The sequence below is a fragment of the Heterodontus francisci genome, chromosome 16 (genome assembly GCF_036365525.1).
Source record: "Heterodontus francisci isolate sHetFra1 chromosome 16, sHetFra1.hap1, whole genome shotgun sequence".
NCBI lineage: Eukaryota > Metazoa > Chordata > Chondrichthyes > Heterodontiformes > Heterodontidae > Heterodontus > Heterodontus francisci.
Window position 1 is genome coordinate 75,490,357 of NC_090386.1, and position 23,609 is coordinate 75,513,965.

A 23,609-nucleotide genomic window follows, 5' to 3' on the forward strand; every position below is an offset into this window, starting at 1 on the left:
ACCTTGTCCTGCAAGCAAGAGGGGCAAATATCAGTGAGTGTATTTGAGTGATGTCCCTGCCATAGCTGGAGGCATATAGAAGCTGTGAGAAGTGGACGTAAGGTTAGCAGCATTGCCAAGTGTGTGAAGATGAGACAGAGCATCTGAATGTGAGGCATGAATTCTGCTTGCTGATGAGTGAGTGATGGGGCTGTGGTGCATTGAGCAGCATGAGAGGTGAATAGATGATGTCATTCTAAAGATGCATTTACTGACTTCTCCCTTTAAAAGGGGCAAGCTTCCTTTAAGAAATGCAGGCCAGATGTATGTTGTGCTAGCCACATACAATTGTTGTTTGTGCAGAGTGTTTTGCACTGGGCTGCACACTATAATCATGTTGATGAGCAGGCAGCACTGTGCTTCCTGCCTGCCTCAATGGGACCCAATGGGGCAATCACACATCACAATCTCTGCACCTGGAAGCGGGCCTTATCAAATTTTCCCTCCTAAATGTTCACAAGAAGCTGTTTTCATGGGTTACCAATGTTAACTGTGTAAATGACTCTGATAGCTGAATTTAGCCAAGACAGTGTTGCTGCTATGTTTGGCCTTTCGTGCCTATGATGAGGAAAAATGTCATTGATTAGGATTCTCATTTGTGATCAGTATTCAGTTCTGAATGAATGGCAGGAGAGCTTAGAATCAGACTCAATTGTGATGCCCCCTGTGGTGGAACAGCCAGCCAATCGTCACTCAGAACTCACATGGCTACTTAGGTGAGGTAGTGGCTGATGCCTGTCAACCATGCACTTCTACCCAATCAAGGAGTTTGTGCCTTTATGAATGGAGGGCAAGGGATAAAAATTATCCAAGAGGGAAAAGATAACTATTTTAATTCAATCAAGCTGTCATCAATGTGGTTGGGAAAACTTGTCTTCAGAGGATCATTGCTTCCAAAAAGACTTGTTTTCTAATCCTTGTAAAGCATGTTTTTTGACAATACTGTGGCTTTTTTTTTTTGCAGCATCAAGAGACAATGGTTTTCCATTCCTTTTTTATCTATAAACTGCTTCCTTAATCTGTGACCCACAAAGGCAGGGGAATGGAATTCAGGGAGTTGCTCTTTGAGAGCTGGTGTGGACACAATTGGCCGACTGGCCTCCTTCTGTGCTGTAACGATTCTGTGATTCTATGAAATATTATAACCTTTTACATTCATGAATTTTCATAATTCAACATGAACTAAATGAATTATGCAAAATAGTCAATTTTTCCAGTGGTTAATGGGCATGAATTCACAAACTTCTACTGCTCAGAAATTCTTCATGCTTATCTCTGCTTTCTCTCCTGCCTGACAACTGCAGAACACAGGTTACTAAGGTGTTCTTGAGGGAGGCGGTAGCATAGTGGTAATGTCACTAGACTAGTGACCCATAGCCCCAGACTAATGCTGTTCAATTAATAAATCAGGAATTAAAAGCTAGTCTAGTGGTGACACTGAAACCATTGTCGATCATTGTAAAAACCCATCTAGTTCACTAATGACCTTTAGGGAAGGAAATCTGCTGTCCTTACCTGGTCCGGCCTACATGTGACTCCAGACTCACAGCAATGTGGTTGACTCTTAACTGCCCTCCGAAATGGCCTAGCAAGCCACTCAATTGCATCAAACTGCTACGAAGCCTGAGAAAAGGAACAACACCTCAAGGATTGCAGCAGTTCAAGTTCACCACCACTTTCTCAAGGGCAATTGGGAAATAGCAATAAATGCTGGCGTAGCCAGCAACGCCCATATCCCACGAACAAATAAAAAAATATATATATATATATTCGTTTATGCGATGTGGGCATCTCCGGCAAGACCAACATTTATTGCCCATCCCTAATTGCCCTTGAGAAGGTGGTGGTTAGCCGCCTACTTGAACTGCAGCAGTCCATGTGGTGTAGGTATACCCAAAATGCTGTTAGGGAGGGAGTTGTAGGTTTTTGACTCCATTACAGTGAAGGAATGGTGATATAGTTCCAAGTCAGGATGGTATGTGGCTTAGAGGGGAACTTGCAGCTGGTGATGTTCCCATGCGTCTGCTGCCCTTGTCCTTCTCGGTTGTTGAGGATGTGGGTTTGGAAGGTGCTGTTGAAGGAGCCTTGGCAAGTTGCTGCAGTACATCTTATAGATGGTACACACTGCTGCCACTGTGCCCCAGTGGTGGAGGGAGTGAATGTTGAAGGTGGTGGATGGGGGTGCCAATTAAGCAGGCTGCTTTGTCCTGGATGGTGTCAAGCTTTGAGTGTTGTTGGAGCTGCCCTCATCCAGGCAAGTGGAGAGTATTCCATCACACTGCTGACTTGTGCCTTGTAGATGGTGGATAAGCATTGGGGAGTCAGGAGATGAGTTATACACCACAGAATTCCAAGTCTCTGACCTGCTCTTGCAACCACAGTATTTATAGGACTGATCCAGTTCAGTTTCAGGTCAATGGTAACCCTCAAAATGTTGATGGTGGGGGATTTGGCGATGGTAATCCCGGGTAATATCAAGGGGAAATGGTTAGATTCTCTCTTGTTGGAGCTAATCATTGCTTGGCATTTGTGTGATGCAAATGTTACTTGCTATTTATCAGCCCAAGCCTGAATGTTGTCCAGGTCTTGCTGCATAGGCTGCTTTGGCATCTGAGGAGTTGCAAATGGTACTAAACCCTGTGCAATCATCAGCAAACATTCCCACACCTGGCCTTATGATGGAGGGAAGGTCATTGATGAAGCAGCTGAAGCTCATTGGGCCTAGGACACTACCCTGAGGAACTCCTGCTGCGATGTCCTGGGGCTGAGATGATTGACCTCTAATATCCACAACCATCTTCCTTTGTGCTAGGTATAACTCCAACCAGTGGAGAGTTTCCTCCTGATTCCCACTGATTTTCAATTTTGCTAGGGCTCCTTGATGCCACGCTTAGTATAATGCTGCCTTGATGTCAGGTGCAACCACTCTCACCTCATCTCTGGAATTCAGCTCTTGGACCAAGGCTGTAATGAGGTCTGGAGCTCAGTGGCCCTGGCAGAACCCAAACTGAGCATTGGTGGGCAGGTTGTTGCTGAGGAAGTGCTGCTTGTTAACACTGTCAATAACACCTTCCATTACTTTGCTGATGATTGAGAATAGACTGATTGGCCAGTAATTGGCTGGAATGGATTTGTCTTTTTTATGGACAGGAAATACCTGGGAAATTTTCCACATTGTCATCTGGATACCAGTGTTGTAGCTGTACTGGAACATTTTGGCTAAGGGTTCATCTAGTTCTGGAGCACAAGTCTTTCAGTACTATAGCTGGGATTATGTCAGAACCCATAGCCTTTGCAGTATATAGTGTCGACAGCCATTTCTTGCTATCACATGGAGTAAATCTAATTGCCTGAAGACTGGCATCTATGATGGTGGGGACCTCAGGGGGAGGCTGAGGGTGGATGGTCATTCCACTTGGGACTTTTTGCTGAAAGTGGTTGTAAATGCTTCAACCTTGTCTTTTGCACTCAGGTACTGGGCTCCCCCATCATTGAGGGTGGGGATTTTTTGGAGCCTCATCCTCCAGTTATTTGCTTAATTGTCCACCACGATTCATGACTGGTTGTGGCAGGACTGCAGAGCTTTGGTCTGATCCATTGGTTGTGGGATCGCTTAGCTCTGTCCTTGTCGCTTAGTTAAAATGTAAGGAACAAAACATTTCTCAGCTGAGTGTTCTAGTATATTGCTGAAAGTGTCTTTTTGCTGAAGTCATGTGAAGAAATTCCTTAGCCTACAGTAAAATTAATGAGGGCATCTATGTTTTGCTGAATTGAGGGCCAGTTTTATTCATTTTATTACTTTGATTTTAAGAAACCTCTCAACTGTCCCATAGCAGGAAATGAGAAATGCAATCTAATCTAACATAGCTATTTTATTTTTACAAATTTTACAAATCATTCCGGTGCTGTCTTGGCCGGCCTCCCATTTTCCGATCTACATAGGTTTATGTTCATCCAAGGCTCTGCTCGTCGCTTGGCTCGCGCCGGGTCTTGTTCGCCTATCGCCACTGTATATGCTGGCCTGCACTGGCTCCTGGTCCAGCAGTGCCTCGGTTTTGGGGTCCTCATCCTTGTTTTCGAGTCCCTCATGGTCATGCCCCGCCTTGTCTCTGGCATCCTCCAGCCTGACGAGCCTTCGGGGTTTCTGCGCTCCTCCGGTTCTGGCCTCTTGTGCATTCCTGATTTGGGTTGCCTCCGCCATTGGTGGCTGTGCTTTTAGCTGCCTTGACTCGCATCTCTGGCTTTCCCCTGCCCCAATCCTCTCCAGCTCTTTTTGAGATGCTCCTTAAAACCTCCTACTTTGACCAAGCTTTTGGTCATCTGTCCTGATATCTCCTGTGGCTTGGTGTCAAAGATGTTTTTATTGATAAGACTCTTGTTAAGCATCTTGGGATGTTCTGTTATGTTAAAGGCACTAAATGAAGGCAAGTTGTTGCTTAATCTGGTGTTGGTTGGTAGACATAAACCTCATTGATTATACTGGCTACCACGGCAACAACAGGCACATAATGAGTTATGGTGGAAGAAGAACAACAGCAACAACTTGTATTTTAAAAACGGGCGGCGCAGTGGTTAGCACCGCCGCCTCACAGCTCCAGCGACCCGGGTTCAATTCTGGGTACTGCCTGTGTGGAGTTTGCAAGTTATCCCTGTGTCTGCGTGGGTTTTCGCCGGGTGCTCCGGTTTCCTCCCACAGCCAAAGACTTGCAGGTTGGTAGGTAAATTGGCCATTATAAATTGCCCCTAGTATAGGTAGGTGGTAGGGGAATATAGGGACAGGTGGGGATGTGGTAGGAATATGGGATTAGTGTAGGATTAGTATAAATGGGTGGTTGATGGTCGGCACAGACTCGGTGGGCCGAAGGGCCTGTTTCAGTGCTGTATCTCTAAATAAAATTAAAAATAAAAATGAATATTTTGAGCGAGTTTGTCACACTTCAGAAGTTACTTCTTACCATCTTCCCTCTGAATGTGCCTGGTTAGACCACCAGACCAGACCAGACCACTGGCTGGAAATTGAAAAAACAGGTTAGCCAGATCCTAGAATAAGCATAAGTGATCAGCTCCATAATGTAGCTATGTTTTGATGGGAAATTAAAGATCTTGAAGGAGAATGCTATTCAGATTTTTAAAACACTATGCTAACTGGAAAAGCTAGAAACCGGTCTCAAGCTTGGCTGAGTTTGTAACAGTTGTTTTGTTGTTTGAATAATCTAGCCTGGCACTCTAGCGCAATGCCAATAGAATGGCAATTGGTCCCTTGGATAAGTTGTTAAATTCAGATCCTGTGTACTTGTTCAGGCAGAGCCCAGAGACACCATTTGAAGGCGTTTTCATGGACACTGTTGCTCTTTAAGCAAATGCCATGACAAAACAGATGATTCATCCGATTGCATTTGTGGGATATTGTAGTTGTTTGACTGTGTGAGCCAATTCACTGTGGGAGGCACTTTTAGATAATACGATGGAGAGATGGTGCATCACATAACTGAGCATTTTTAAGTATTTCAGAGGTCATATTTACCATTTGTCCAGGTAACTAACAGCCATTATTCACACACATTGCCAAATCTGTTGAGCCTTCAATTTTAATTTGATCAGATATTTCTAATAGGAGTTGTGTCTTTAACCTTAATGGGAGAAGGCACCTTAATTGGATGTAGATACCCCTCTGAATTTGCCTGTTCGATTAAACCTTCATCCATGTATGTTGAAAGATATTAGTCAGCTTCTTTGGCATAGACAGTGGACTTTGGGAAGCACAATCATTCAGACTTTAGCTTTTTAAAAATTTGTTCATGGGATGTGGGCGTCGCTGGCTAGGCCAGCATTTATTGCCCAACCCTAATTGCTCTTGAGAAGGTGGTGGTGAGCTGCCTTCTTGAACCACTGCAGTCCATGTGGTGTAGGTACACCCACAGTGTTGTTAGGAAGGGAGTTCCAGGATCTTGACCCAGCGACAGTGAATGAACAGCGATATAGTTCCAAGTCAGGATGGTGTGTGACTTGGAGGGGAAATTGCAGGTGGTGCATTGTTGTAGATGGTACACATTGCTGCTACTATGCGTCGGTGGTGGAGGGAGTGAATGTTTGTGGATGGGGTGCCAATCAAGCGGGCTGCTTTGTCCTGGATGGTGTCGAGCTTCTTGATTGTTGAAGCTTCTTCGTGTAGAATCTTCGATCCATTTGTACAGACTTTTATTTACTACTTGTAAATTTTATGCTGCCCAAGGTGAGGGAATGGAGCACCTTCCATTTTGGGCACTAAGCATTAGATCATCTACTTCCATTTTGGGCACTAAGCATTAGATCATCTACTTCCATTTTGGTTAAATGCAGAGTAAGGCTCTCTCTACTTTGCCCCGCTAATCTGTTCGAACCTCAACTTCAGTAGAACACTCATTACAGTGCTGTGACATCAGCATGGGCTGGATTTGAATCTGGGTCCCAGAGCTAAAAGATTACCAACTACACTGCTGCCTGCCTAAATTTCAGGGTTTTTGTAATGTGTTTACGGTTTTGCTGGTCATTGTAAAAAAATCAACATTGGAATCCTTTCACCAATGCAGCCAGTAGCCTGGATTTTGTGGCGTATAGTGGATATGTGGGAACATATTTATTATCATGAAGAAACAACTGCTGTCGATATCCAAAATAATGTATGCTGTAACATCACAGTTGGCTCAATCTAAACTCCATCAGTATTATTTGCCTTTACTGGTTCTGGTGCTTCAATGTGATCCCGATAAAACATTTCACATCTATATAAATACTGAAGCAAAATACTGATGTTGATGTAGGAAACATGAAATAAAAACAGAAAATGGTGGAAATACTTTGCTGGTCTGGCAGCAACTATGGAAAGAGAAACAGACCATTGACCTGAAACGTTAACTCTGTTTCTTTCTTCACAGTTGCTGCCTGACCTCCTGAGTATTTCCAGCATTTTCTGTTTCTATTTCAGGTCTACATGAGTCTACTTTTTTTCATTTTGTAATGACTGTATGTGCCCAAAGCGGAATAAAATGTCCCTCTATATATCCAATTCAGTTTTCTTAATTGCACCATTATGACAGAGAGTCATTTGAGTAGCTGCCATCTGAGCAAAAGCCAGAATGACAGATATTTTTTTTAAATTATTCATTATTTAAGTCGGTAATAAAACATGCTTTTTCCCAGCTGCTTGTCTGGTGGTGGCAGTGAGGTGTGGCTGCATCTAATTTCAGATATTTTAGATGGATTGTGCATGCAAAACTTTTTAAAATTGATTTATTTTGGGCTGGGCTTCTGTCTGGTTCCCTGGCAATCTAATCGTGGCCGCATGACTGATGATCCAGTGATCCACTAACAGTCTATGATTCCTTGCTGATTTTGTAACTGTCTGTGATTCTCTGGTGGTTTCCTGCATCCTTATTCTCTGACAGTAAATGTGGGTGTTTGTCTCTGACTGCTCACAGTACAGGTATAATGGTGTTTGTGTCTGATATGTGCCATTTTACTAAAACTATCTTTGCAAAAGATTATAAAATAGATTTGAATGAAGAAATCCTTTTGTCTCACTCGATCATCAGACAGGTTCTAAAAAGGATGTATGCTGTGTCCTGCCTGATTAACCTCAGGTGGTGAAGATAAAAATATACCTCCTTGTGCCTTCATATAAAGGGAATTTTACACCATGCTGAACCAATTTATTGTCAATTTAAAATTACATTTGGTTAGAAGAGGAATTACTGGTCTGCGAGATAGATAGTGGGACACAAACCCTTGTGCATTTACCACATTTGATTCTCTTTTCTTATTTCCTCCGATTGTCATTCCACATTTGAAGAACAAAGAGGAAAGAACTTAGATATATATAGTGCTGTAACATGTCACTCAAGATGTTTTAATTCACTTCACACCCAATTAATTACTTGAAATGAATTCTGTCTGATATGGCGACCTCTGTGATCTGCCTCAAAACGTGCAAATGATTTGTCCTTCCCTGTCAGAGTGTTTGCAATTTCCTCATGGGAGCACGAGCTGACAATAAAGGTAACCAAGAATATGCAATTGGACCTCCAGCTCACCACGTCATTGTGCCAAACAAGGAAATTAATCTGGCAAAATGCACCAAATCCACCATACATCAGTGTATCTAACTACCTACATTACAAATGCAATATTTAGACCATTCTCTGTTACGGTAGGTCAAACTTTGTAGTTGTATTCATTAAATGATCTGGGATGCATTGTCTGAAGGGTGGCAGAACACGATTCAGTAGTAATTTTCAAAAGGGAATGGGATAAATACTTGTAGGGGAGAAACTTACAGGGCTATGGGGAAAGAGCAGGGAAGTAAGACTAATTGGGTAGCTGTTTCACAGAGCGGCACAGCATGATGGGCTGAATGGCCTCTTTTCTGTGCTGTATCACTCAATTATCCTATTGAAGCAAAACTTTGCAAGTTGAAGTGATTAAGTGTGAAGAAACATTACATTAATTGACATCTTTAGCTCATAACAGACCTATTTATAGCTACAGTTCCCCCACCCCAGTCTTGGTTATTAATAAACTTGTGTGTGCCATTAATTGTCCTGCATTAAATTTTTTTCAGTCATTGGCTGTGACCGACTTCTATGATTTACAGGAAATGATTACAACATATTCAGAATCTTGTGTTCAGAGTATGCAATGCGTGCATACTGGAAAAGTTTTGGCAATTCTTAGGAAAAGCTTATTAGGCAACATCTATTCATATCAAATTAAAGTTTCGTATGTCAAGAGTTCGAATTCAACGGATTGTTTGCCAAGTGGCACAACCTTAAACAATGCCACGCTGAAGAATAATTCTTTTGGAGTATACCAGCAGGCTGCAACATGAAATAATGGCAGTTTGGCTATCTGCCCGTAAGTCCCTAAATTGCTCAGCTCCTAATTTCAACATAGTACCCTGGGGTGTTGCTGGGTGTGGGCCAGGCATTTCTCCCATAGAAATGGGGGAGGGAACTTTACAGGAGTGGCGATTCTGTTCAATCTGTTGATCCTAAAGATTTAATGGAGCCCTTTCACTCACACCCTGACTGATCACATTTATTACTAATTTCTGGTTACTTTTTCTTACTGGAGCAACAAGAAAAGGAAGTAAAGCACTGAATTCCAGCTCTGGCAGTATGCCACAGCTAGCCTGCTGTGAATGGGCATCAGAAGACTCCTGCTGCAGCCGTTCTTCTGACAACTGCAGATATAGGTCAGTTGGGCTGCAACAGCTTCTGAAACTGAGTACAACTGGTGAATACTACAGGTTGATTTTAGTCACAAAATCTGAAGTGGTAATCCTAGTAAAGTAGTAAACACACTGTGAGTCAGTGCTTAGCTCATGACTAAGGGATGCTATTTGTAATTGTTCATCTGCGTTTTAAACCAGAATGGATGCAGTAGGAGTTTTGAGTAAGATGCTCTTTTGACTATTTTAGTCAACAGCTGTATTCAACTCAGTGTTACGACCGAGGCAGGAGGAGTGCACTGTCCTTTCTAGTTCCACTTCTTCACAGGTCACAACAAATATTTAAATGTTTACCCGGTTACCGATACAGCCAATCATATACTCTATTTTTTAATCCCAGAATAAAATACACCAACCAGGTTTCTTTAATAAACAACAAAATTATCAGTTTGTTATAAAACAAGACTTAACTGGTGATGAAGCAAAGCATTAACACACAGAGTGAAATTTGAAAGTTCCCTTTTTTAAATTCCCCACACACAAACTCACACACACACACATTGGACCAAAATACAGAAATTCTCTCTGCATTGGTCTGTTACAAAAAAAAGAGAAAAAGAATACTTTGGCCAAATACTTGCTAATTCTTGAAGAAAAAAGATATGGAAACATGCCAGTTGCTCCTTTTTGGTCTGGCATCCCAAATACATGCAGATAGCTGACTTTAATCAAGCAAAATAAAACATACATATTTCACAATAGCATGATTACATTTAGCTATTGAATTGTCATTTAGTGACTTTGTTAAAGTTTTCAGCCTCTGCCAAAACCCTGAAGTTGGAAAGCTCCTCCAGGACCCACAAAAACAATTAAAAAAAATCTTTTATTGGTTTTTGAAGGCGCCTGCAACAGTCTCTTCTGAAGACTAATGACTAGGCTGCTCTATACCTTGCATTGATAGATGAGGCATGCGTGGTTTACACTCTGCCTGTTAGGATCTCAAAATTGTATTGGCATCCTATGTACATTAAAGGGCCCCAATTTGCACACCTTAATGGAACAGTTGAGAGTCTGGGCTGCCTTTCTGAAGGACCCAAATAAAAAGCAGCCAGTGGCTCAAGAGGGGGAACAGGGTAGTAAGTTTAGCCTGTGATGTTTGAAATATTACTACCCGTTGCATGTCTGCTGAAAATCGATCCCTGTGTCCTCTTATTGTGCTAATGTTTAATTTAAAAGATACACCAGTTGAACCTAGAAATCAACTAATGGTCTTGACAATAAGAAAGGTTATTGCTAATTCCTTACACCCATGAAGCAGAGATTCCAATTTCTAGTATCTGAGTCGTGGAGAGAAAAGCGCAAGAGTGAGTGAGAAAAAGACACAGGTAGAAAGGTAATTTCTTTCCTCATTCTTAACTTGATTTTTTTTTAAAGAAAATAAGTTTTGAAAGAAAACTAAGGCTTTTTGAATAGGAAAAGAGGTTAGGAGTGGCAAAGTTGTAGTGAAAGAGCAGTGGGACCTCTGGATAACTGTTCCTGGGTTGGTGGGAAGTTGATGAATGCTTTAGGGTGAGGTGAGTGATGGTGGAGAGAGGGGTTCTGGGAGAGCAGGCTAGATGCATGGGTAGAGCAGCTAGTTGAGTTTCTGCCTGCCCTTTACAAGGCTAGTTATGTGGATGGGGTGGGACCAACGTTGGCCTCTCAAGAGTTTCAGGCATCTTTTGGAGGCCAGTACACCCAGTGAGTAGAGTCACCTCAGTCTCTTCCTCACAGATATGAGTGACCTGGATGCCTGCAGGTCTAAATTTTTATGGTGACTATAACGTGGCCCCTTACAAAGGAGGCTGCTGCGGCTGAATTGGAATGTTTCTGGAAGGGACCTTGTGTTGTCCCAGCTGTCTAGCAAAGCTGCATTGTGCAACATCCCAAGGCATAAGATGATGTAAAGTGATTCACAATGCACGCATTATTTAACAAAGCACAGCTGGTTATTTTGGGGAATGCATGAAAGTAGGCCAGATCCTTCCTCCACCACCCCACCCCCTCCGTCCCCTTTACCTTTTGCCTACATATTTAGAAATGCCATCAGTCGGCTCTTAAACTGACCCTATTACGCTTCCTTTAAATAGACTTGCGCATGTATAATCTGCTCATGTTTACCACAGGTATGTCTTACAAGCCTACTGACTTTAATGAAGAGCCCATGATAATGACAGTTTTAGCAAAATTAACTACCACAAGCTCAGAACTTTGAAGTGTTTTTGATGTATAAAATGTAAATTGCAGCAGTATTTTCAGTCAACCCGCTAATAAGGCCCTGTGTGTGGCAGCCACCTCCTTATACTAACTGAATTTTCCCCTGTTTTTTCCAGTTGTACTTTATTGTCGCTTTACCAACAAAACATTTTTTTATTGTTTTAAATTGTAGCTGAAACTTCCTTCAACACTTGTTATTTATCATACCAATTCTTTTTAAACCGGCACGTTGGTTAATAGGTTATTAAGCTTGTATTCAGGGTCTGCCGTCTCTAGGAAATTGGATAAGAATTTTACTTCCTCCTTTGTAAATTGAAAATGTGAGCGTACTATTATAATTTAACTCCCTATATGTTAAACAGGTTGCTCAATTCACAATAGACTGGTAACTTCATTTTTGGGGAGTAGGCTAATGTACTACACTTGGGATGTACACTGTCATCAAGGGTTAATGACCGTCTCTAAATCAACATCAGTTCACCAATTCAAAGACCAGATCCCTTCAGACCTATGAGGTAATGCAACCTTTTACTGGAGTACAAATTTTTGCTATGGTGGTCCCATTTTGAATTGTTAGGCCATTATTTGACAGGCCTGAATATCAAATGATACAACAATACAGTTTTGTGCTGAGATAGATTAGTTAATTTCATTGCTCAATTTTTTTTTGCTGTTATTGAAAATATTGGTCTTGGAGATGATTAGTAGTATTAAACTTTATCAGATGGTTAATTCAATCTTCTTGTCCTCTGATTACAGTTCTTTATAATAGAAATTCTAGGGTTCTAGGCATAGACTTGCAATCAGAATTCAACATCCAAAATGTATAGCAGATTTTATAAAAGCACATATTGGTGACATAGATTCTGAGGTAAGTTGCCTTTGACCTTGCTTTTAATTTGGGAGCTTGTCTTCCTCTGCTGTTGAGCAGTAAGGAGGGTAAAATACATATTTGCATCCAGTGCCAATGCAGAATCCATGCCAACAATAATGTAAAGCAAAGCTCAGTGCTAAGTCCAACCTATTGGCTCCAGTGTGCATGCTTTACTGTTATGTACTTTATGAGATGATTTGTAAGTTACTAAATTAAACATGACACCAATGGTTCTTGTAGACTGCATGCTTTACATGCTGCTGTCTTTTGTACATTTCATTGCCCTTATTTGGTTTGCCATAGCAAGCCGTCTGCTGCAGACTGAGTGAATCTTTTAATTGTCCCGAAATTGAACTCTTATCGTCCTGAGTGAAAGAGGGGTGGGGGTTGGTGTATTCTGTGGCTCTTTCCGTTCTGCCACACACAATGGTTTCTCAACAGCTCTCTGTGAAAGCTTAATATTTGTCTAACTATATAATGAGACTAAATGTTCTTAACTGACCTTTTCAAGTTGGGAGAAGAATTGTTGTTTATCTATGATTTGTGACTAATGAAACGAGAGAAATGGAATTTTGTGCTTTCACTGCAATGATTGACACAGCAGACCTTTCCCTGAAGCTGAGGGCGTGTCATTAGCATGAATATTCATATTCTCCTAGGATCTGGAATAGATTTTTTTTTATTGCTGATGTTGCTTAGGAACAGTAATGGATGGCAATGCTATGAAAGGTTTAAACGCTGCCACCAGGTCTGGCCTTCGATTCAATCTTTCTTAATACTTGTTTCGGTTTCTGTAATGCTCTTCATGTACGATAGACATTAATTTACTTCAGTCTTCTTGGTCATCAATCTGGGGATTTATATTGCAATGGTTTTACGTCACTCTGATCACCATAGTAACTGAACATAAGCTTGAAATGCAGGAAGAAAGGTTTTTGTACACTCCAACCCATGGGGGATAATTATAAAAACAGTACTTAAAGAGAGTACTGTATATGCTGTTTAAATGTTCATTTCAACATCAAGAATTTTTAAATGGTTTCTGATTGGTGGCCTGTTAGTGCTAATTATGGCACATTAGTCTTGCACTCAGAGGGCCTGGATTTGATTTTCAGTCTCAAAGAAAGGATTCTGCTATGTTCCATGGTCAAGTTGCATTGGCTTTTTAGCAGCCCACCAATTGGTGCCCCTCATCATGCTGTAGTGTATCATCACTGGAGATGATATATTGCCAGCATCACTGAGTGCACCATCTGTAGGCCATGATGGAATCCACATTATATCGTGTTTTTGGGATCCTTAAGGCGGGGTGGGGGGAGCAGCCCCAAGTCGTGGTCCACATAGGCACCAACAACATAGGTAGGAAGAGAGATGGGGAATTAAGACAGAAATTCAGGGAGCTAGGGTGGAAGCTTAGAGTGAGAACAAACAGAGTTGTTATCTCTGGGTTGTTGCCCGTGCCACGTGATAGTGAAGCGAGGAATAGGGAGAGAGAGGAGTTGAACACGTGGCTGCAGGGATGGTGCAGGAGGGAGGGTTTTGGTTTCCTGGATAATTGGGGCTCTTTCTGGGGTAGGTGGGACCTCTACAAACAGGATGGTCTTCACCTGAACCAGAGGGGTACCAATATCCTGGGGGGGAGATTTGCTAGTGCTCTTCGGGGGGGTTTAAACTAATTCAGCAGGGGAATGGGAACCTAAATTGTAGTGCCAGTGTACAGGATGTTGAGAGTAGTGAGGTCAGGGATAAGGTTACAAGGACGCAAGAGGGCACTGGCAAGCAAGAACCTGGTTTAAAGTGTGTCTACTTCAACGCCAGGAGCATCCGGAATAAGGTGGGTGAGCTTGCAGCATGGGTTGGTACCTGGGATCTCGATGTAGTGGCCATTTCGGAGACATGGGTAGAGCAGGGGCAGGAATGGATGTTGCAGGTTCCGGGATTTAGATGTTTCAGTAAGAACAGAGAAGATGGTCAAAGAGGGGGGGGGGGTGTGGCATTGTTAATCAAGGAGAGTATTACAGCGACAGAAAGGACGTTAGAGGACTCGTCTACTGAGGTAGTATGGGCCGAGGTTAGAAACAGGAGAGGTGAGGTCACCCTGTTGGGAGTCTTTTATAGACCTCCGAATAGTTCCAGAGATGTAGAGGAAAGGATAGCGAAGATGATTCTCGACAGGGGCGAGAGTAACAGGGTAGTTGTTATGGGGGACTTTAACTTTCCAAATATCGACTGGAAATACTATAGTTCGAGTACTTTAGATGGGTCAGTTTTTGTCCAGTGTGTGCAGGAGATAGGGGAAGCGTTAAATGAATATTTTGCGTCAGTATTTACAGTAGAGAAAGAAAATGTTGTCAAGGAGAATACTGAGATTCAGGCTACTAGGCTAGATGGGATTGAGGTTCACAAGGAGGAGGTGTTATCAATTTTGGAAAGTGTGAAAATAGATAAGTCCCCTGGGCCAGATGGGATTTATCCTAGGATTCTCTGGGAAGCTAGGGAGGAGATTGCAGAGCCTTTGTCCTTGATCTTTATGTCGTCATTGTCGACAGGAATAGTGCCGGAAGACTGGAGGATAGCAAATGTTGTCCCCTTGTTCAAGAAGGGGAGTAGAGACAGCCCTGGTAATTATAGACCTGTGAGCCTTACTTCGGTGGGTTAGTAAATTTGCGGATGACACTAAGGTCGGTGGAGTTGTGGATAGTGCCGAAGGATGTTGTAGGGTACAGAGGGACATAGATAGGCTGCAGAGCTGGGCTGAGAGATGGCAAATGGAGTTTAATGCGTAAATGTGCGAGGTGATTCACTTTGGAAGGAGTAACAGGAATGCAGAGTACTGGGCTAATGGGAAGATTCTTGGTAGTGTAGATGAACAGAGAGATCTTGGTGTCCAGTGGTTTGATCCTTCCTGTCTACATAAATTTGGATACTGAAACCAATTGTAAGCTTGTTAAATTTGCAGCCAACATTGAAAAGGGAGCAAAGTAGCAGCAGAAGCTGCAGTTATGTAAGGTGCCAAAATCATGGACAGGATTGGTAAACCAAGAGACATATCAACTCGGCAATGATGTATGCGAGAGAAGAAGCTATTTTTGCAATCACTACGATCAGATGTAGCATGTGTTGAAACTCTTCTATACAGCCTAAGTTTCAAAAGGGATACTCTTTTTTCAGCAGCGTGACATTTCAATTTTAAATCAAACCATCCCTGGGTGTCAGACCAACATAACCTATCCACTCGGCACAAGTTAGCCTTGGTGAATAGATACCTACCCTCTCACTGAAAGGCCAGTGTGTGTAGTTAGGGGGATTTAAATTAATATAGTATTAAGACTTTTGCCTCCATAGTATAACATTTATACTTGCATCTAAAATTACACTAAGTACAATTTCTTAAACATAGAAAGATGTATGGCACAGAAGGAGGCCATTTGGTGCATCATGTTCATGCTGGCCAAAAAAGATCTATCCACCTTCCAGCTCTTGGTCCGTAGCCCTGCAGGTTACGGCACCTCCAGTCCATATCCAGGTGTTTTTTCAATATGATGAGGGTTTCTGCCTTTTACCACCCTTTCAGGCAGTGAGTTCCAGATCCCCACCACCCTCTGGGTGAAAAACATTCTCCTCAATCCCCCCTAATCCTTCCATCAATTACTTGAAACCAATGCCCCCATGGTTATTTACCACTCTGCTAACAGAAATAGATCCTTTTCTTCCACTCTATCACGGCCTCTCATAATTTTATACACCTCAATTAAATCTCTCCTCAGTCTCCTCTGTTCCAAAGAAAACAACTCCAGCCTATCCAATCTTTCTCCAGAGCTAAAATTCTCCAATCCTGGCAACATCCTTGTAAACCTCATCTGTACCCTCTCTAGTGTGATCACATCCTTCCTGTGAGCTTACACAATATTCTAGCTGTGATCTAACTAGCATTCTATATAGTTACAGCATAACCTCCCTGCTCTTATATTATGTGCCTCGGCTAATAAAGGAAAGTATCCTGTATGCCTTCTTCATCATCTTATCTATCTGTTCTGCTACCTCCATACACTCCAATGTCCCTTTGTTCCTGTACACTTCTCAGTATCTTATCATTTATTGTGTATTCTCTTGCCTTGTTTGTCCTCTCCAAATGTATTACCTCACACTTCTCGGGATTGAACTCCAGTTGCCACTGTTCTGCCCACCTGACTAGTCCATTGATATCTTCCTGCAGTCTATAGCTATCTTTCTCACTGGGAATTTTTGTATCATCTGCACACTTCTTAATCATACTCCTACATTTAAGTCTAAATCATTGATATATACCACCAACGGCAAGGTACTGGGGACTGAGTCCTGCAGAACCCCACTGGAACCAGCCTTCCAGTCAGAAAAATACTTGTCAACCATAATACTTTGCTTCCTATCACTGAGCAGTTATGGATCCAATATACCACTTTCCCTTGGATTAATGGGCTTTTACTTTAATCAGTCTGTCAAATGAGACCTTGTCAATAGCCTTGCTAAAATCCATGTAGAGTACTTCAAACACACTATCCTCAACGATCCTCCTCCTTACCTCCTCAACAAATTCAATCAAGTTAGTCAAACACGAGCTTCTCTTAACAAATCAATGCTGACAGTCCTTGATTAATCTGTGCCTCTCTAAGTGATGATTTATACTGTCAGAATTTTTTCCAATAACTTGCCCACCACCAAGGGTAGCTGACTGGCCTGTAATTACTCAGGCTATCCCTTCCACCCTTTCTGGGTACAGAAAGACAACAAAAAGGTGCAGATAAGGGAAGCTATCTGGCTGTACTAGCTGCCCTATATCTACCTGTAGGCTAGGAGTTTACAATGGGCGGGAGGGCCCGACCACCGGCCAAAAAGTCAGGGGCGAGCCTGCCTCCACCTGGCCTGGGAGCCATGCGATGATTTTATGTGGCCCAGGCCTTTAATTGGCCTTGGGCAGGATTTCTGCCCCTCTGAGACAGGAAGTCCCACCTCCAGGAACTGTTGGCCAATCAGTGGGTCATCAGCTCTCAGGCCCAACAGTGCCACCAGGAGCAGTGACCACTGCTGGCACTGCAGCCAGGGAGAGGAGCAAGAGGGATGCCGGCCTCGGAAAAAAGATAAGCGCGTGGGGCCTCGCCGGGGACAATTGGCCGGGCCGGCAAGGCAAGGGGGTTTAGTTGTTTGGGGGTGGGGGGAAGTTGTGCAGTGGGTGTGGTTGGGCTGTGGAGTGGGGGGCGGGCCCTCCGTGGGGCACAGGGTGCCCAATCAGGAGGGCCCCACCCCAGCCCGCAAGGAGGCCGTCAGGTTTTACTGTGGCCTCCTGGGAGTCCTGAGCCGCCTGTACCAGCGGCGGCGGGAGAAGGCCCTTAACTGGCAGTTAATTGGCCCCTTAAGGGCCTTAATTGGCCTGGGGCAGGCAGGCCATTTTTCGCCGCCGCCCCTTGTAAAGTTGCAGCGGGGGTGGGAAGGTGACAGGAGCGACATTCTCCTCCTCCCACTCAATTTTATGACTCCCACCTCCAGCCCGCTCCTGCGGGAGGGGCATAAAATACTGGCCATGGATCTCCATTGCAGCATTTAACTGTCTCTTGAATGAGTTATTGCTTCCAAAATCCATTAGGAAACCTTAACAGGTATTAATCATTAATATCAGGGTAGTAATATCTGTGGACCTGTAAATGGGTGAACAGCACACCCGCCTGTTTCAGGTGAGAGGCTGTCAAAATATGGTAGGGTTGTGCACTGTTGGACCCTGATTGCAATTTTGAAGACAAATGGGCGGATCATGTGCTGCCCCTAAATGGACACTATTGGCTACTCCACAAAAGGGCTCTAAATTTTTTCTTTATCTTTTGTGAGGCCAGGAGGAACAGGTGTGTATAACGGAGTATTAGCAAACTGACAGTTGTTAATATTGTGTCATCTATGTTGAATGAAGATAATTAGTTGTTTTGAAACTTTTTTTTAAATTGCTAAGCAGTAACTATTTTGCCCCAAATTAATATTTAAGAGAGCTGTCTTGAGTGAAGGGTTGGCATTCTGTTACGGACAGGAACAACAGGTGAACCTAAAATAAATTCCATTACAAAGTGTAATTAAAAGGATGTGTATTGCTCCCCTTCGCTTTGGTCTGTCATGTTCTAAGTGAGGGTACTATGACTCTCTGCAGCCAACCTAGAAAACTAGCAAAAGGTGACCAGCAAAAAATGGCTGGCATTGCCCCCACAAAGCTGACATCTTAAGAACGATCTTGATGATAAGCTTATTGTGTGTGAAAATAGGTTATTACACAGGCTTTATAACTTAAAAAATGTAGGTGTGCACAATATTCATCTGTTTCCTTGTAGTGGAAGAATTAAACATAAGTACATGAAAGCCTGAAGAGGAAATCGTTGAAGGCACAAAGTTGGTAGGGGATCCAGGAGCCTGATCCCCTGGAAAATTTGAATTTTTAGAATAAATATTTAGCATTTTTAGCTCTAAACACTTTTTAATTGCACAAGTAATAGATTTTTCCCTCTCCTCTTCATTGTAATTAATTTCCCATTGCTTGATACATTGCCATCCACTGCCTCCCCACTTGCCATTCATCCCTCCAAACCTGAAAAATTACCTGATGCATCTAAATGGTGCATCAAACTTCAATTTACAAACATATGGCCAGCAAAGGTATGACAAGCCATCAGTTTCTTGTTTCAGTGAAACTGATGCTGACCTGAATTAATCCCAGTTGTGCTGTTTTCAAAAGCACGAGTTCTAATAAGGTTCAGTAAATGTAGAAAAAAAACAACCAGAGAGATCATTTTCATGTACATTACATTCATAAATGAAAGCAAATTACTATTTGAAAATTAGCTTGCAAATCCAGTGCTGCTGAGAGATCCTCTGCTGAATCTTGCTATATGCGTACATTTGTTGCTGGCAACTTACTGGATTTAACATTCATGACAGGACACAGCCTAGTAATTTCCTTTCTGGAGAAAGTGATACTTTTATTTACTATGCCATCGCTTTCTATCTTGCTGGCACACTAGGTGACAAGTAATTTATTACAGCAGATTTTAATAAATGCTGGAAACTGCTGGCAGTATTCAAAGTCAATCTGTCTATTACCCTGTTTTGTGTTTGAAGTATTAGTTTGTATTTTCCTGTCTTGAAGATTTATACTAAGCATGTAATTCTCTTTTTCAGAATAATTTTTAACTATGGCTACGGAGTCTGGCGCAGATTCTGAGTTGACGAATGCTCAACAGGAACCCCCTCAGCAGGAGCAGCAACCTGTCCTGCAACAAGAAATGGCAGCCAATAAAGAACATAAGCCAGCAGACACCAACATGAACCAGCAGGACCAGGTGACAGCATACACCATTTGTGACCTTTCGGCACTTGTGTTTCTCGTATGACACCTTTTATTTTTTAGAGGTATACAATTTGGCTTGGTTTTAAGCTGCCATGGTGCTTGGAATGTAGGTTTCCCTCAAAGCATTTGGAGAAAATTTCAAATTGAAGTTCAAGGTTTTGTACAGGATGATTGGTGAATAATAAAGGTAAAAAATAGCCAATTAGAATGAAGAAAAACAGCTGGCTGAACATAATGTGACAGACACAGGTGATATTGTAATTCAAAATCAGGAAATGGCAGATTAATGAAATAGCTACTTTTGCATCAGTCTTCACAGTAGAGGATGAGGCTAAAGTACCGAAGATCCAAGTAAAAATAATTTGAGAGGATAACTAACTTGATTCAATATTTTTAAAAAAAAAAGCAGGAGTGGAGAAATTAATCAGGTTAAAGATAGATAAATTTTCAGGATTCAGGGTGTTAGTAGGTGAAGCAATTTTTAATATGTTTGCCGTGATCTTCCAAAACTCTAGATTCAAGAGTTGTCCTCGGGTTGGAAAACTGTCAGTGTTACTCCATTATTTAAGAAGTTTGAGAGAGATAAACCTGGAGCATACAGGCCTAATAGTCTAGTTTCAGTTGTGGGGAATTTACTTGAATCTGTTATGAGAGACAAAATGACTGTGCATTTGGACAAATATAAGCTGATCAGAGAGTCAGCATGAATTTGTAAAGGTTTTGTCATGTCTAATGAGCCTCGTTGAATTTTTTGAGGATGTAACAAACAGGATAGATAAGGCAGAGTCTGTGGATGTTATTTATACAGACTGCCACAAGGTATTTGACAAGGTTCCACAGAACAGACAGTTAACAAAAATGAAAGTGCATGGAATTGGAAGCAGTCTATTTACTTGGATAGGGATACAAACAGAAAATGCTAGAAATACTTAGCAGATCAGGCAGCACCTGTGGAGAGATTAAAAGGTTAACTTTTCAGGCCAAAGACCTTCCATCAGAACTTGGGTCTCAAGCAAGTACTGAGGCAGGGAAAGGTGTTGGTGTGAATAACAAAAGGGAAGGTCTGTGATAGGGTGGAAGGCAAGAGAGATTAAGTGACAAAAAGGCAAGGCAAAAGGAGATGGTAATGGGACAATTAAAGAAACAAAGGATTGGTCTCGAGATGGTGTACATGATAATAGTAGAATCATCAACAGCTGCTGTGTGAAAAAATGAGGGCAGAGGTTATGATCTGAAATTCTTGAACTCAATGTTGAGTCTGGAAGGCTGTAAGATGCCAAATTATGGGAACACCAAGTTACCCTCCAAGTTACACACCATCCTGATTTGGAACTATATCGCCGTTCCTTCACTGTCGCTGGGTCAAAATCCTGGAATTCGCTTCCTAATAGCACTGTTGGTATACCTGCACCCCAAGGACTCCAGCAATTCAAGAAGACAGCTCACCACCGCCTTCTCAAGGGCAGTTAGGAATGGGCAATAAATACCAGTGAGGCCCACATCCCACGAACAAATAAAAAGATGAGGTGCTGTTCCTTGAGCTTATGTTAAACTTCGTTGGAACAGGATAGGAGGCCGGGGGCAGTGAGGTCGGAATGGGAGTGGGGTGGAAAATTAAAATGATAGCCCACCGGAAGATCCAGGTCACACTTCCAGACTGAATGGAGGTGTTCTGCAAAGCAATCACCCAACCTGCTTTTGGTCTCCCCAATGTGGATGAGACTGCATTTGTGCAGCGAATATGGTATACTAAACTGAAAGAAGTACAAGTAAATCACTGCTTCACGTGGGAGCTGTATTGGGGTTCTGGAAGGTAGGAAGGGTGGAGGACAAAGAGCTAGGGTTGCATCTCATGCACTTGCATAGGAAGGTGCCATGGGAAAGGGAGGATTTGTTGGGGGTGATTGAGGAGTGGACCAGGGTGTCGCAGAGGAAATGATCCCTTTGGATTGCTGAAAGGGGAAGGGAAGATGTGTTTGATGGTGGCTGAAGGTGACAGAAATGACGGAGGATGATCCATTGAATGTGGAGGTAGGTGGGGTGGAAGGTGAGAACAAAGGGAACCCTATTGTGGTTCTGGGAGGGGAGGGAAAGAGGTGAGAGCAGAAGTGCGTGAAATAGAACTGACATGGTCGAGGGCCCTGTCCACCGTGGTGGGGGGTGGGGGTGGGTGGGTGCAGGTGGTGTCCCTGTTTCGGAGAAAGGAAGGCATAGAGATATGGAATTGGTTACAAGGTAGGAGACATGGATTAGGGATTCTGGATGCTCAAATTGGCAGGATGTGACGAGTGTTGCTCCCCAAGGACTAGTACCGGGGGCTCAGCTTTTCATCATATTTCTAAAAAAAAACTTGGATGAAGGAATAGAGACCTCTGTACCTAAGTTTGCTGACAACACTAAATTAGGTGGTACAGTAAAGAGTGTAGATTGGGAGCAGAAAATTACAAAGGAACATTGATAGATTAAGTGGGCGGGCAAAACTGTGGCAGATTGGGTTCATTGCAGGAAAATGTGTATGGCCATCCACGTTTGACTGAAGAAAGATAGATCTGAGTATTTTCTAAATGGTGTGTAGCTAGGAACTGTGCATGAGCTGAGTGATTTAAGGGTTCAAGGACAGAAATCACTGAAAACTAGTGGCCAGGTACAAAGGAAAATTAGAAAGGCTAACGGAATGTTGACCTTTATCTCAAGGGCTGAAATAAAAAGGGGTGGAAGATGTGTTACAGCTGTACAAGTGCTGATTAGACACCATTTGGAGTATTCCATTCAGTTCTGGACAGTGCATCTTAGGAAGGATATATTGACTTGGAATGTAGGGTAGATCACATGGGTGAGATCTGAAACAGCAGGGATATGACAAGTGGGTGGGAAAGTGGAGTTGAATCCTAAGATCACCCATAATCGTTTTGAATGGTGGATGGAGCAGGCTCGATGAGCCATATGGTCTACTCCTGCTCCCAATTCTTGTGTTCTTGAATTGCTGCACACAATAGGCACAAGACATTTTATGACGACTACTCTTGTGACTTTAGTTCATTATTATTCGGAAAGGGAACTACTTCATGCACATCAAATGAAATATTATTGTGTTCCCTTTAACATAGAAACAATTACTTGTTTGTTTGGAATGTATTTTATTTTATACACTTCATTGATCACTCCTGGAGGTAACTAATGAAGGCAGTGCTCAGCCAGCTAGCAGATAGGGTCCACTGTTTGATCTGAGAATCATAATTCATGGAGGCTTTGGAACTCAGTGGTTACGCGTCTTTTGTACCAATCAGGATAATGATTTTCTTACAATGCTAGATTTTAAAAAACATATTTGATGCATTTTGTAATACTGAAAAATTGCCGCAACAGACCAGTAGCATTTGCAAACTCCTGCTTTAAACACGAGCTTTTCTCACAACTATTTGCTGACTGCCTTTATTAATGAAACACATCTTAAAATATTTAACACATTTTCTTCAACTCAAACTCAAACTGAATTATAAGTAAATAGAGGTGAGAAAGAGTTTAGAAATGTAAGGAATTGCAGCTGAAACAGAGCCAAAAAGGGATACCATTCAAATTGACTCCTGGATGAGACTCGACTCAACAAAGCTGAGTTGAATAATATTTGCTGGTTTTCTGGAATGCCTGAGAAAACGGATTATTTTGTCAAAGATTTTCACCTGGCAGTTTTTTTTTTAATGTAAATTTGTAGCAGAATTCTAAAAGGGTTGCTCAATAAATTTTATATGATGTCTTTGGCCTGATGCAAGTAAGGAAGAACATGCAGCATAAAAAGGCAAATGCATTAAAAAAAAATTATTTTGGACACTTTACATTGTAAAGTAGATCACTCAGAAAATCGAACTCTTCAAATA

The 23,609-nt window shown here is 42.3% G+C and overlaps 1 protein-coding gene across 14 annotated transcripts in view; it reads left to right on the plus strand.

The window, feature by feature from the left end:
• Positions 1 to 23,609, plus strand: part of LOC137378208 (band 4.1-like protein 1) — a 312,011-nt gene that overhangs the window by 136,064 nt on the left and 152,338 nt on the right. For all 14 annotated transcript variants that reach the window (XM_068048399.1, XM_068048394.1, XM_068048403.1 and 11 more), the window contains exon 2: positions 19,566 to 19,726. In XM_068048399.1, coding sequence (XP_067904500.1) covers positions 19,580 to 19,726 — 147 coding nt within the window. In that variant the 5' untranslated portion in view covers positions 19,566 to 19,579. The remainder of the gene's footprint in view (positions 1 to 19,565; positions 19,727 to 23,609) is intronic.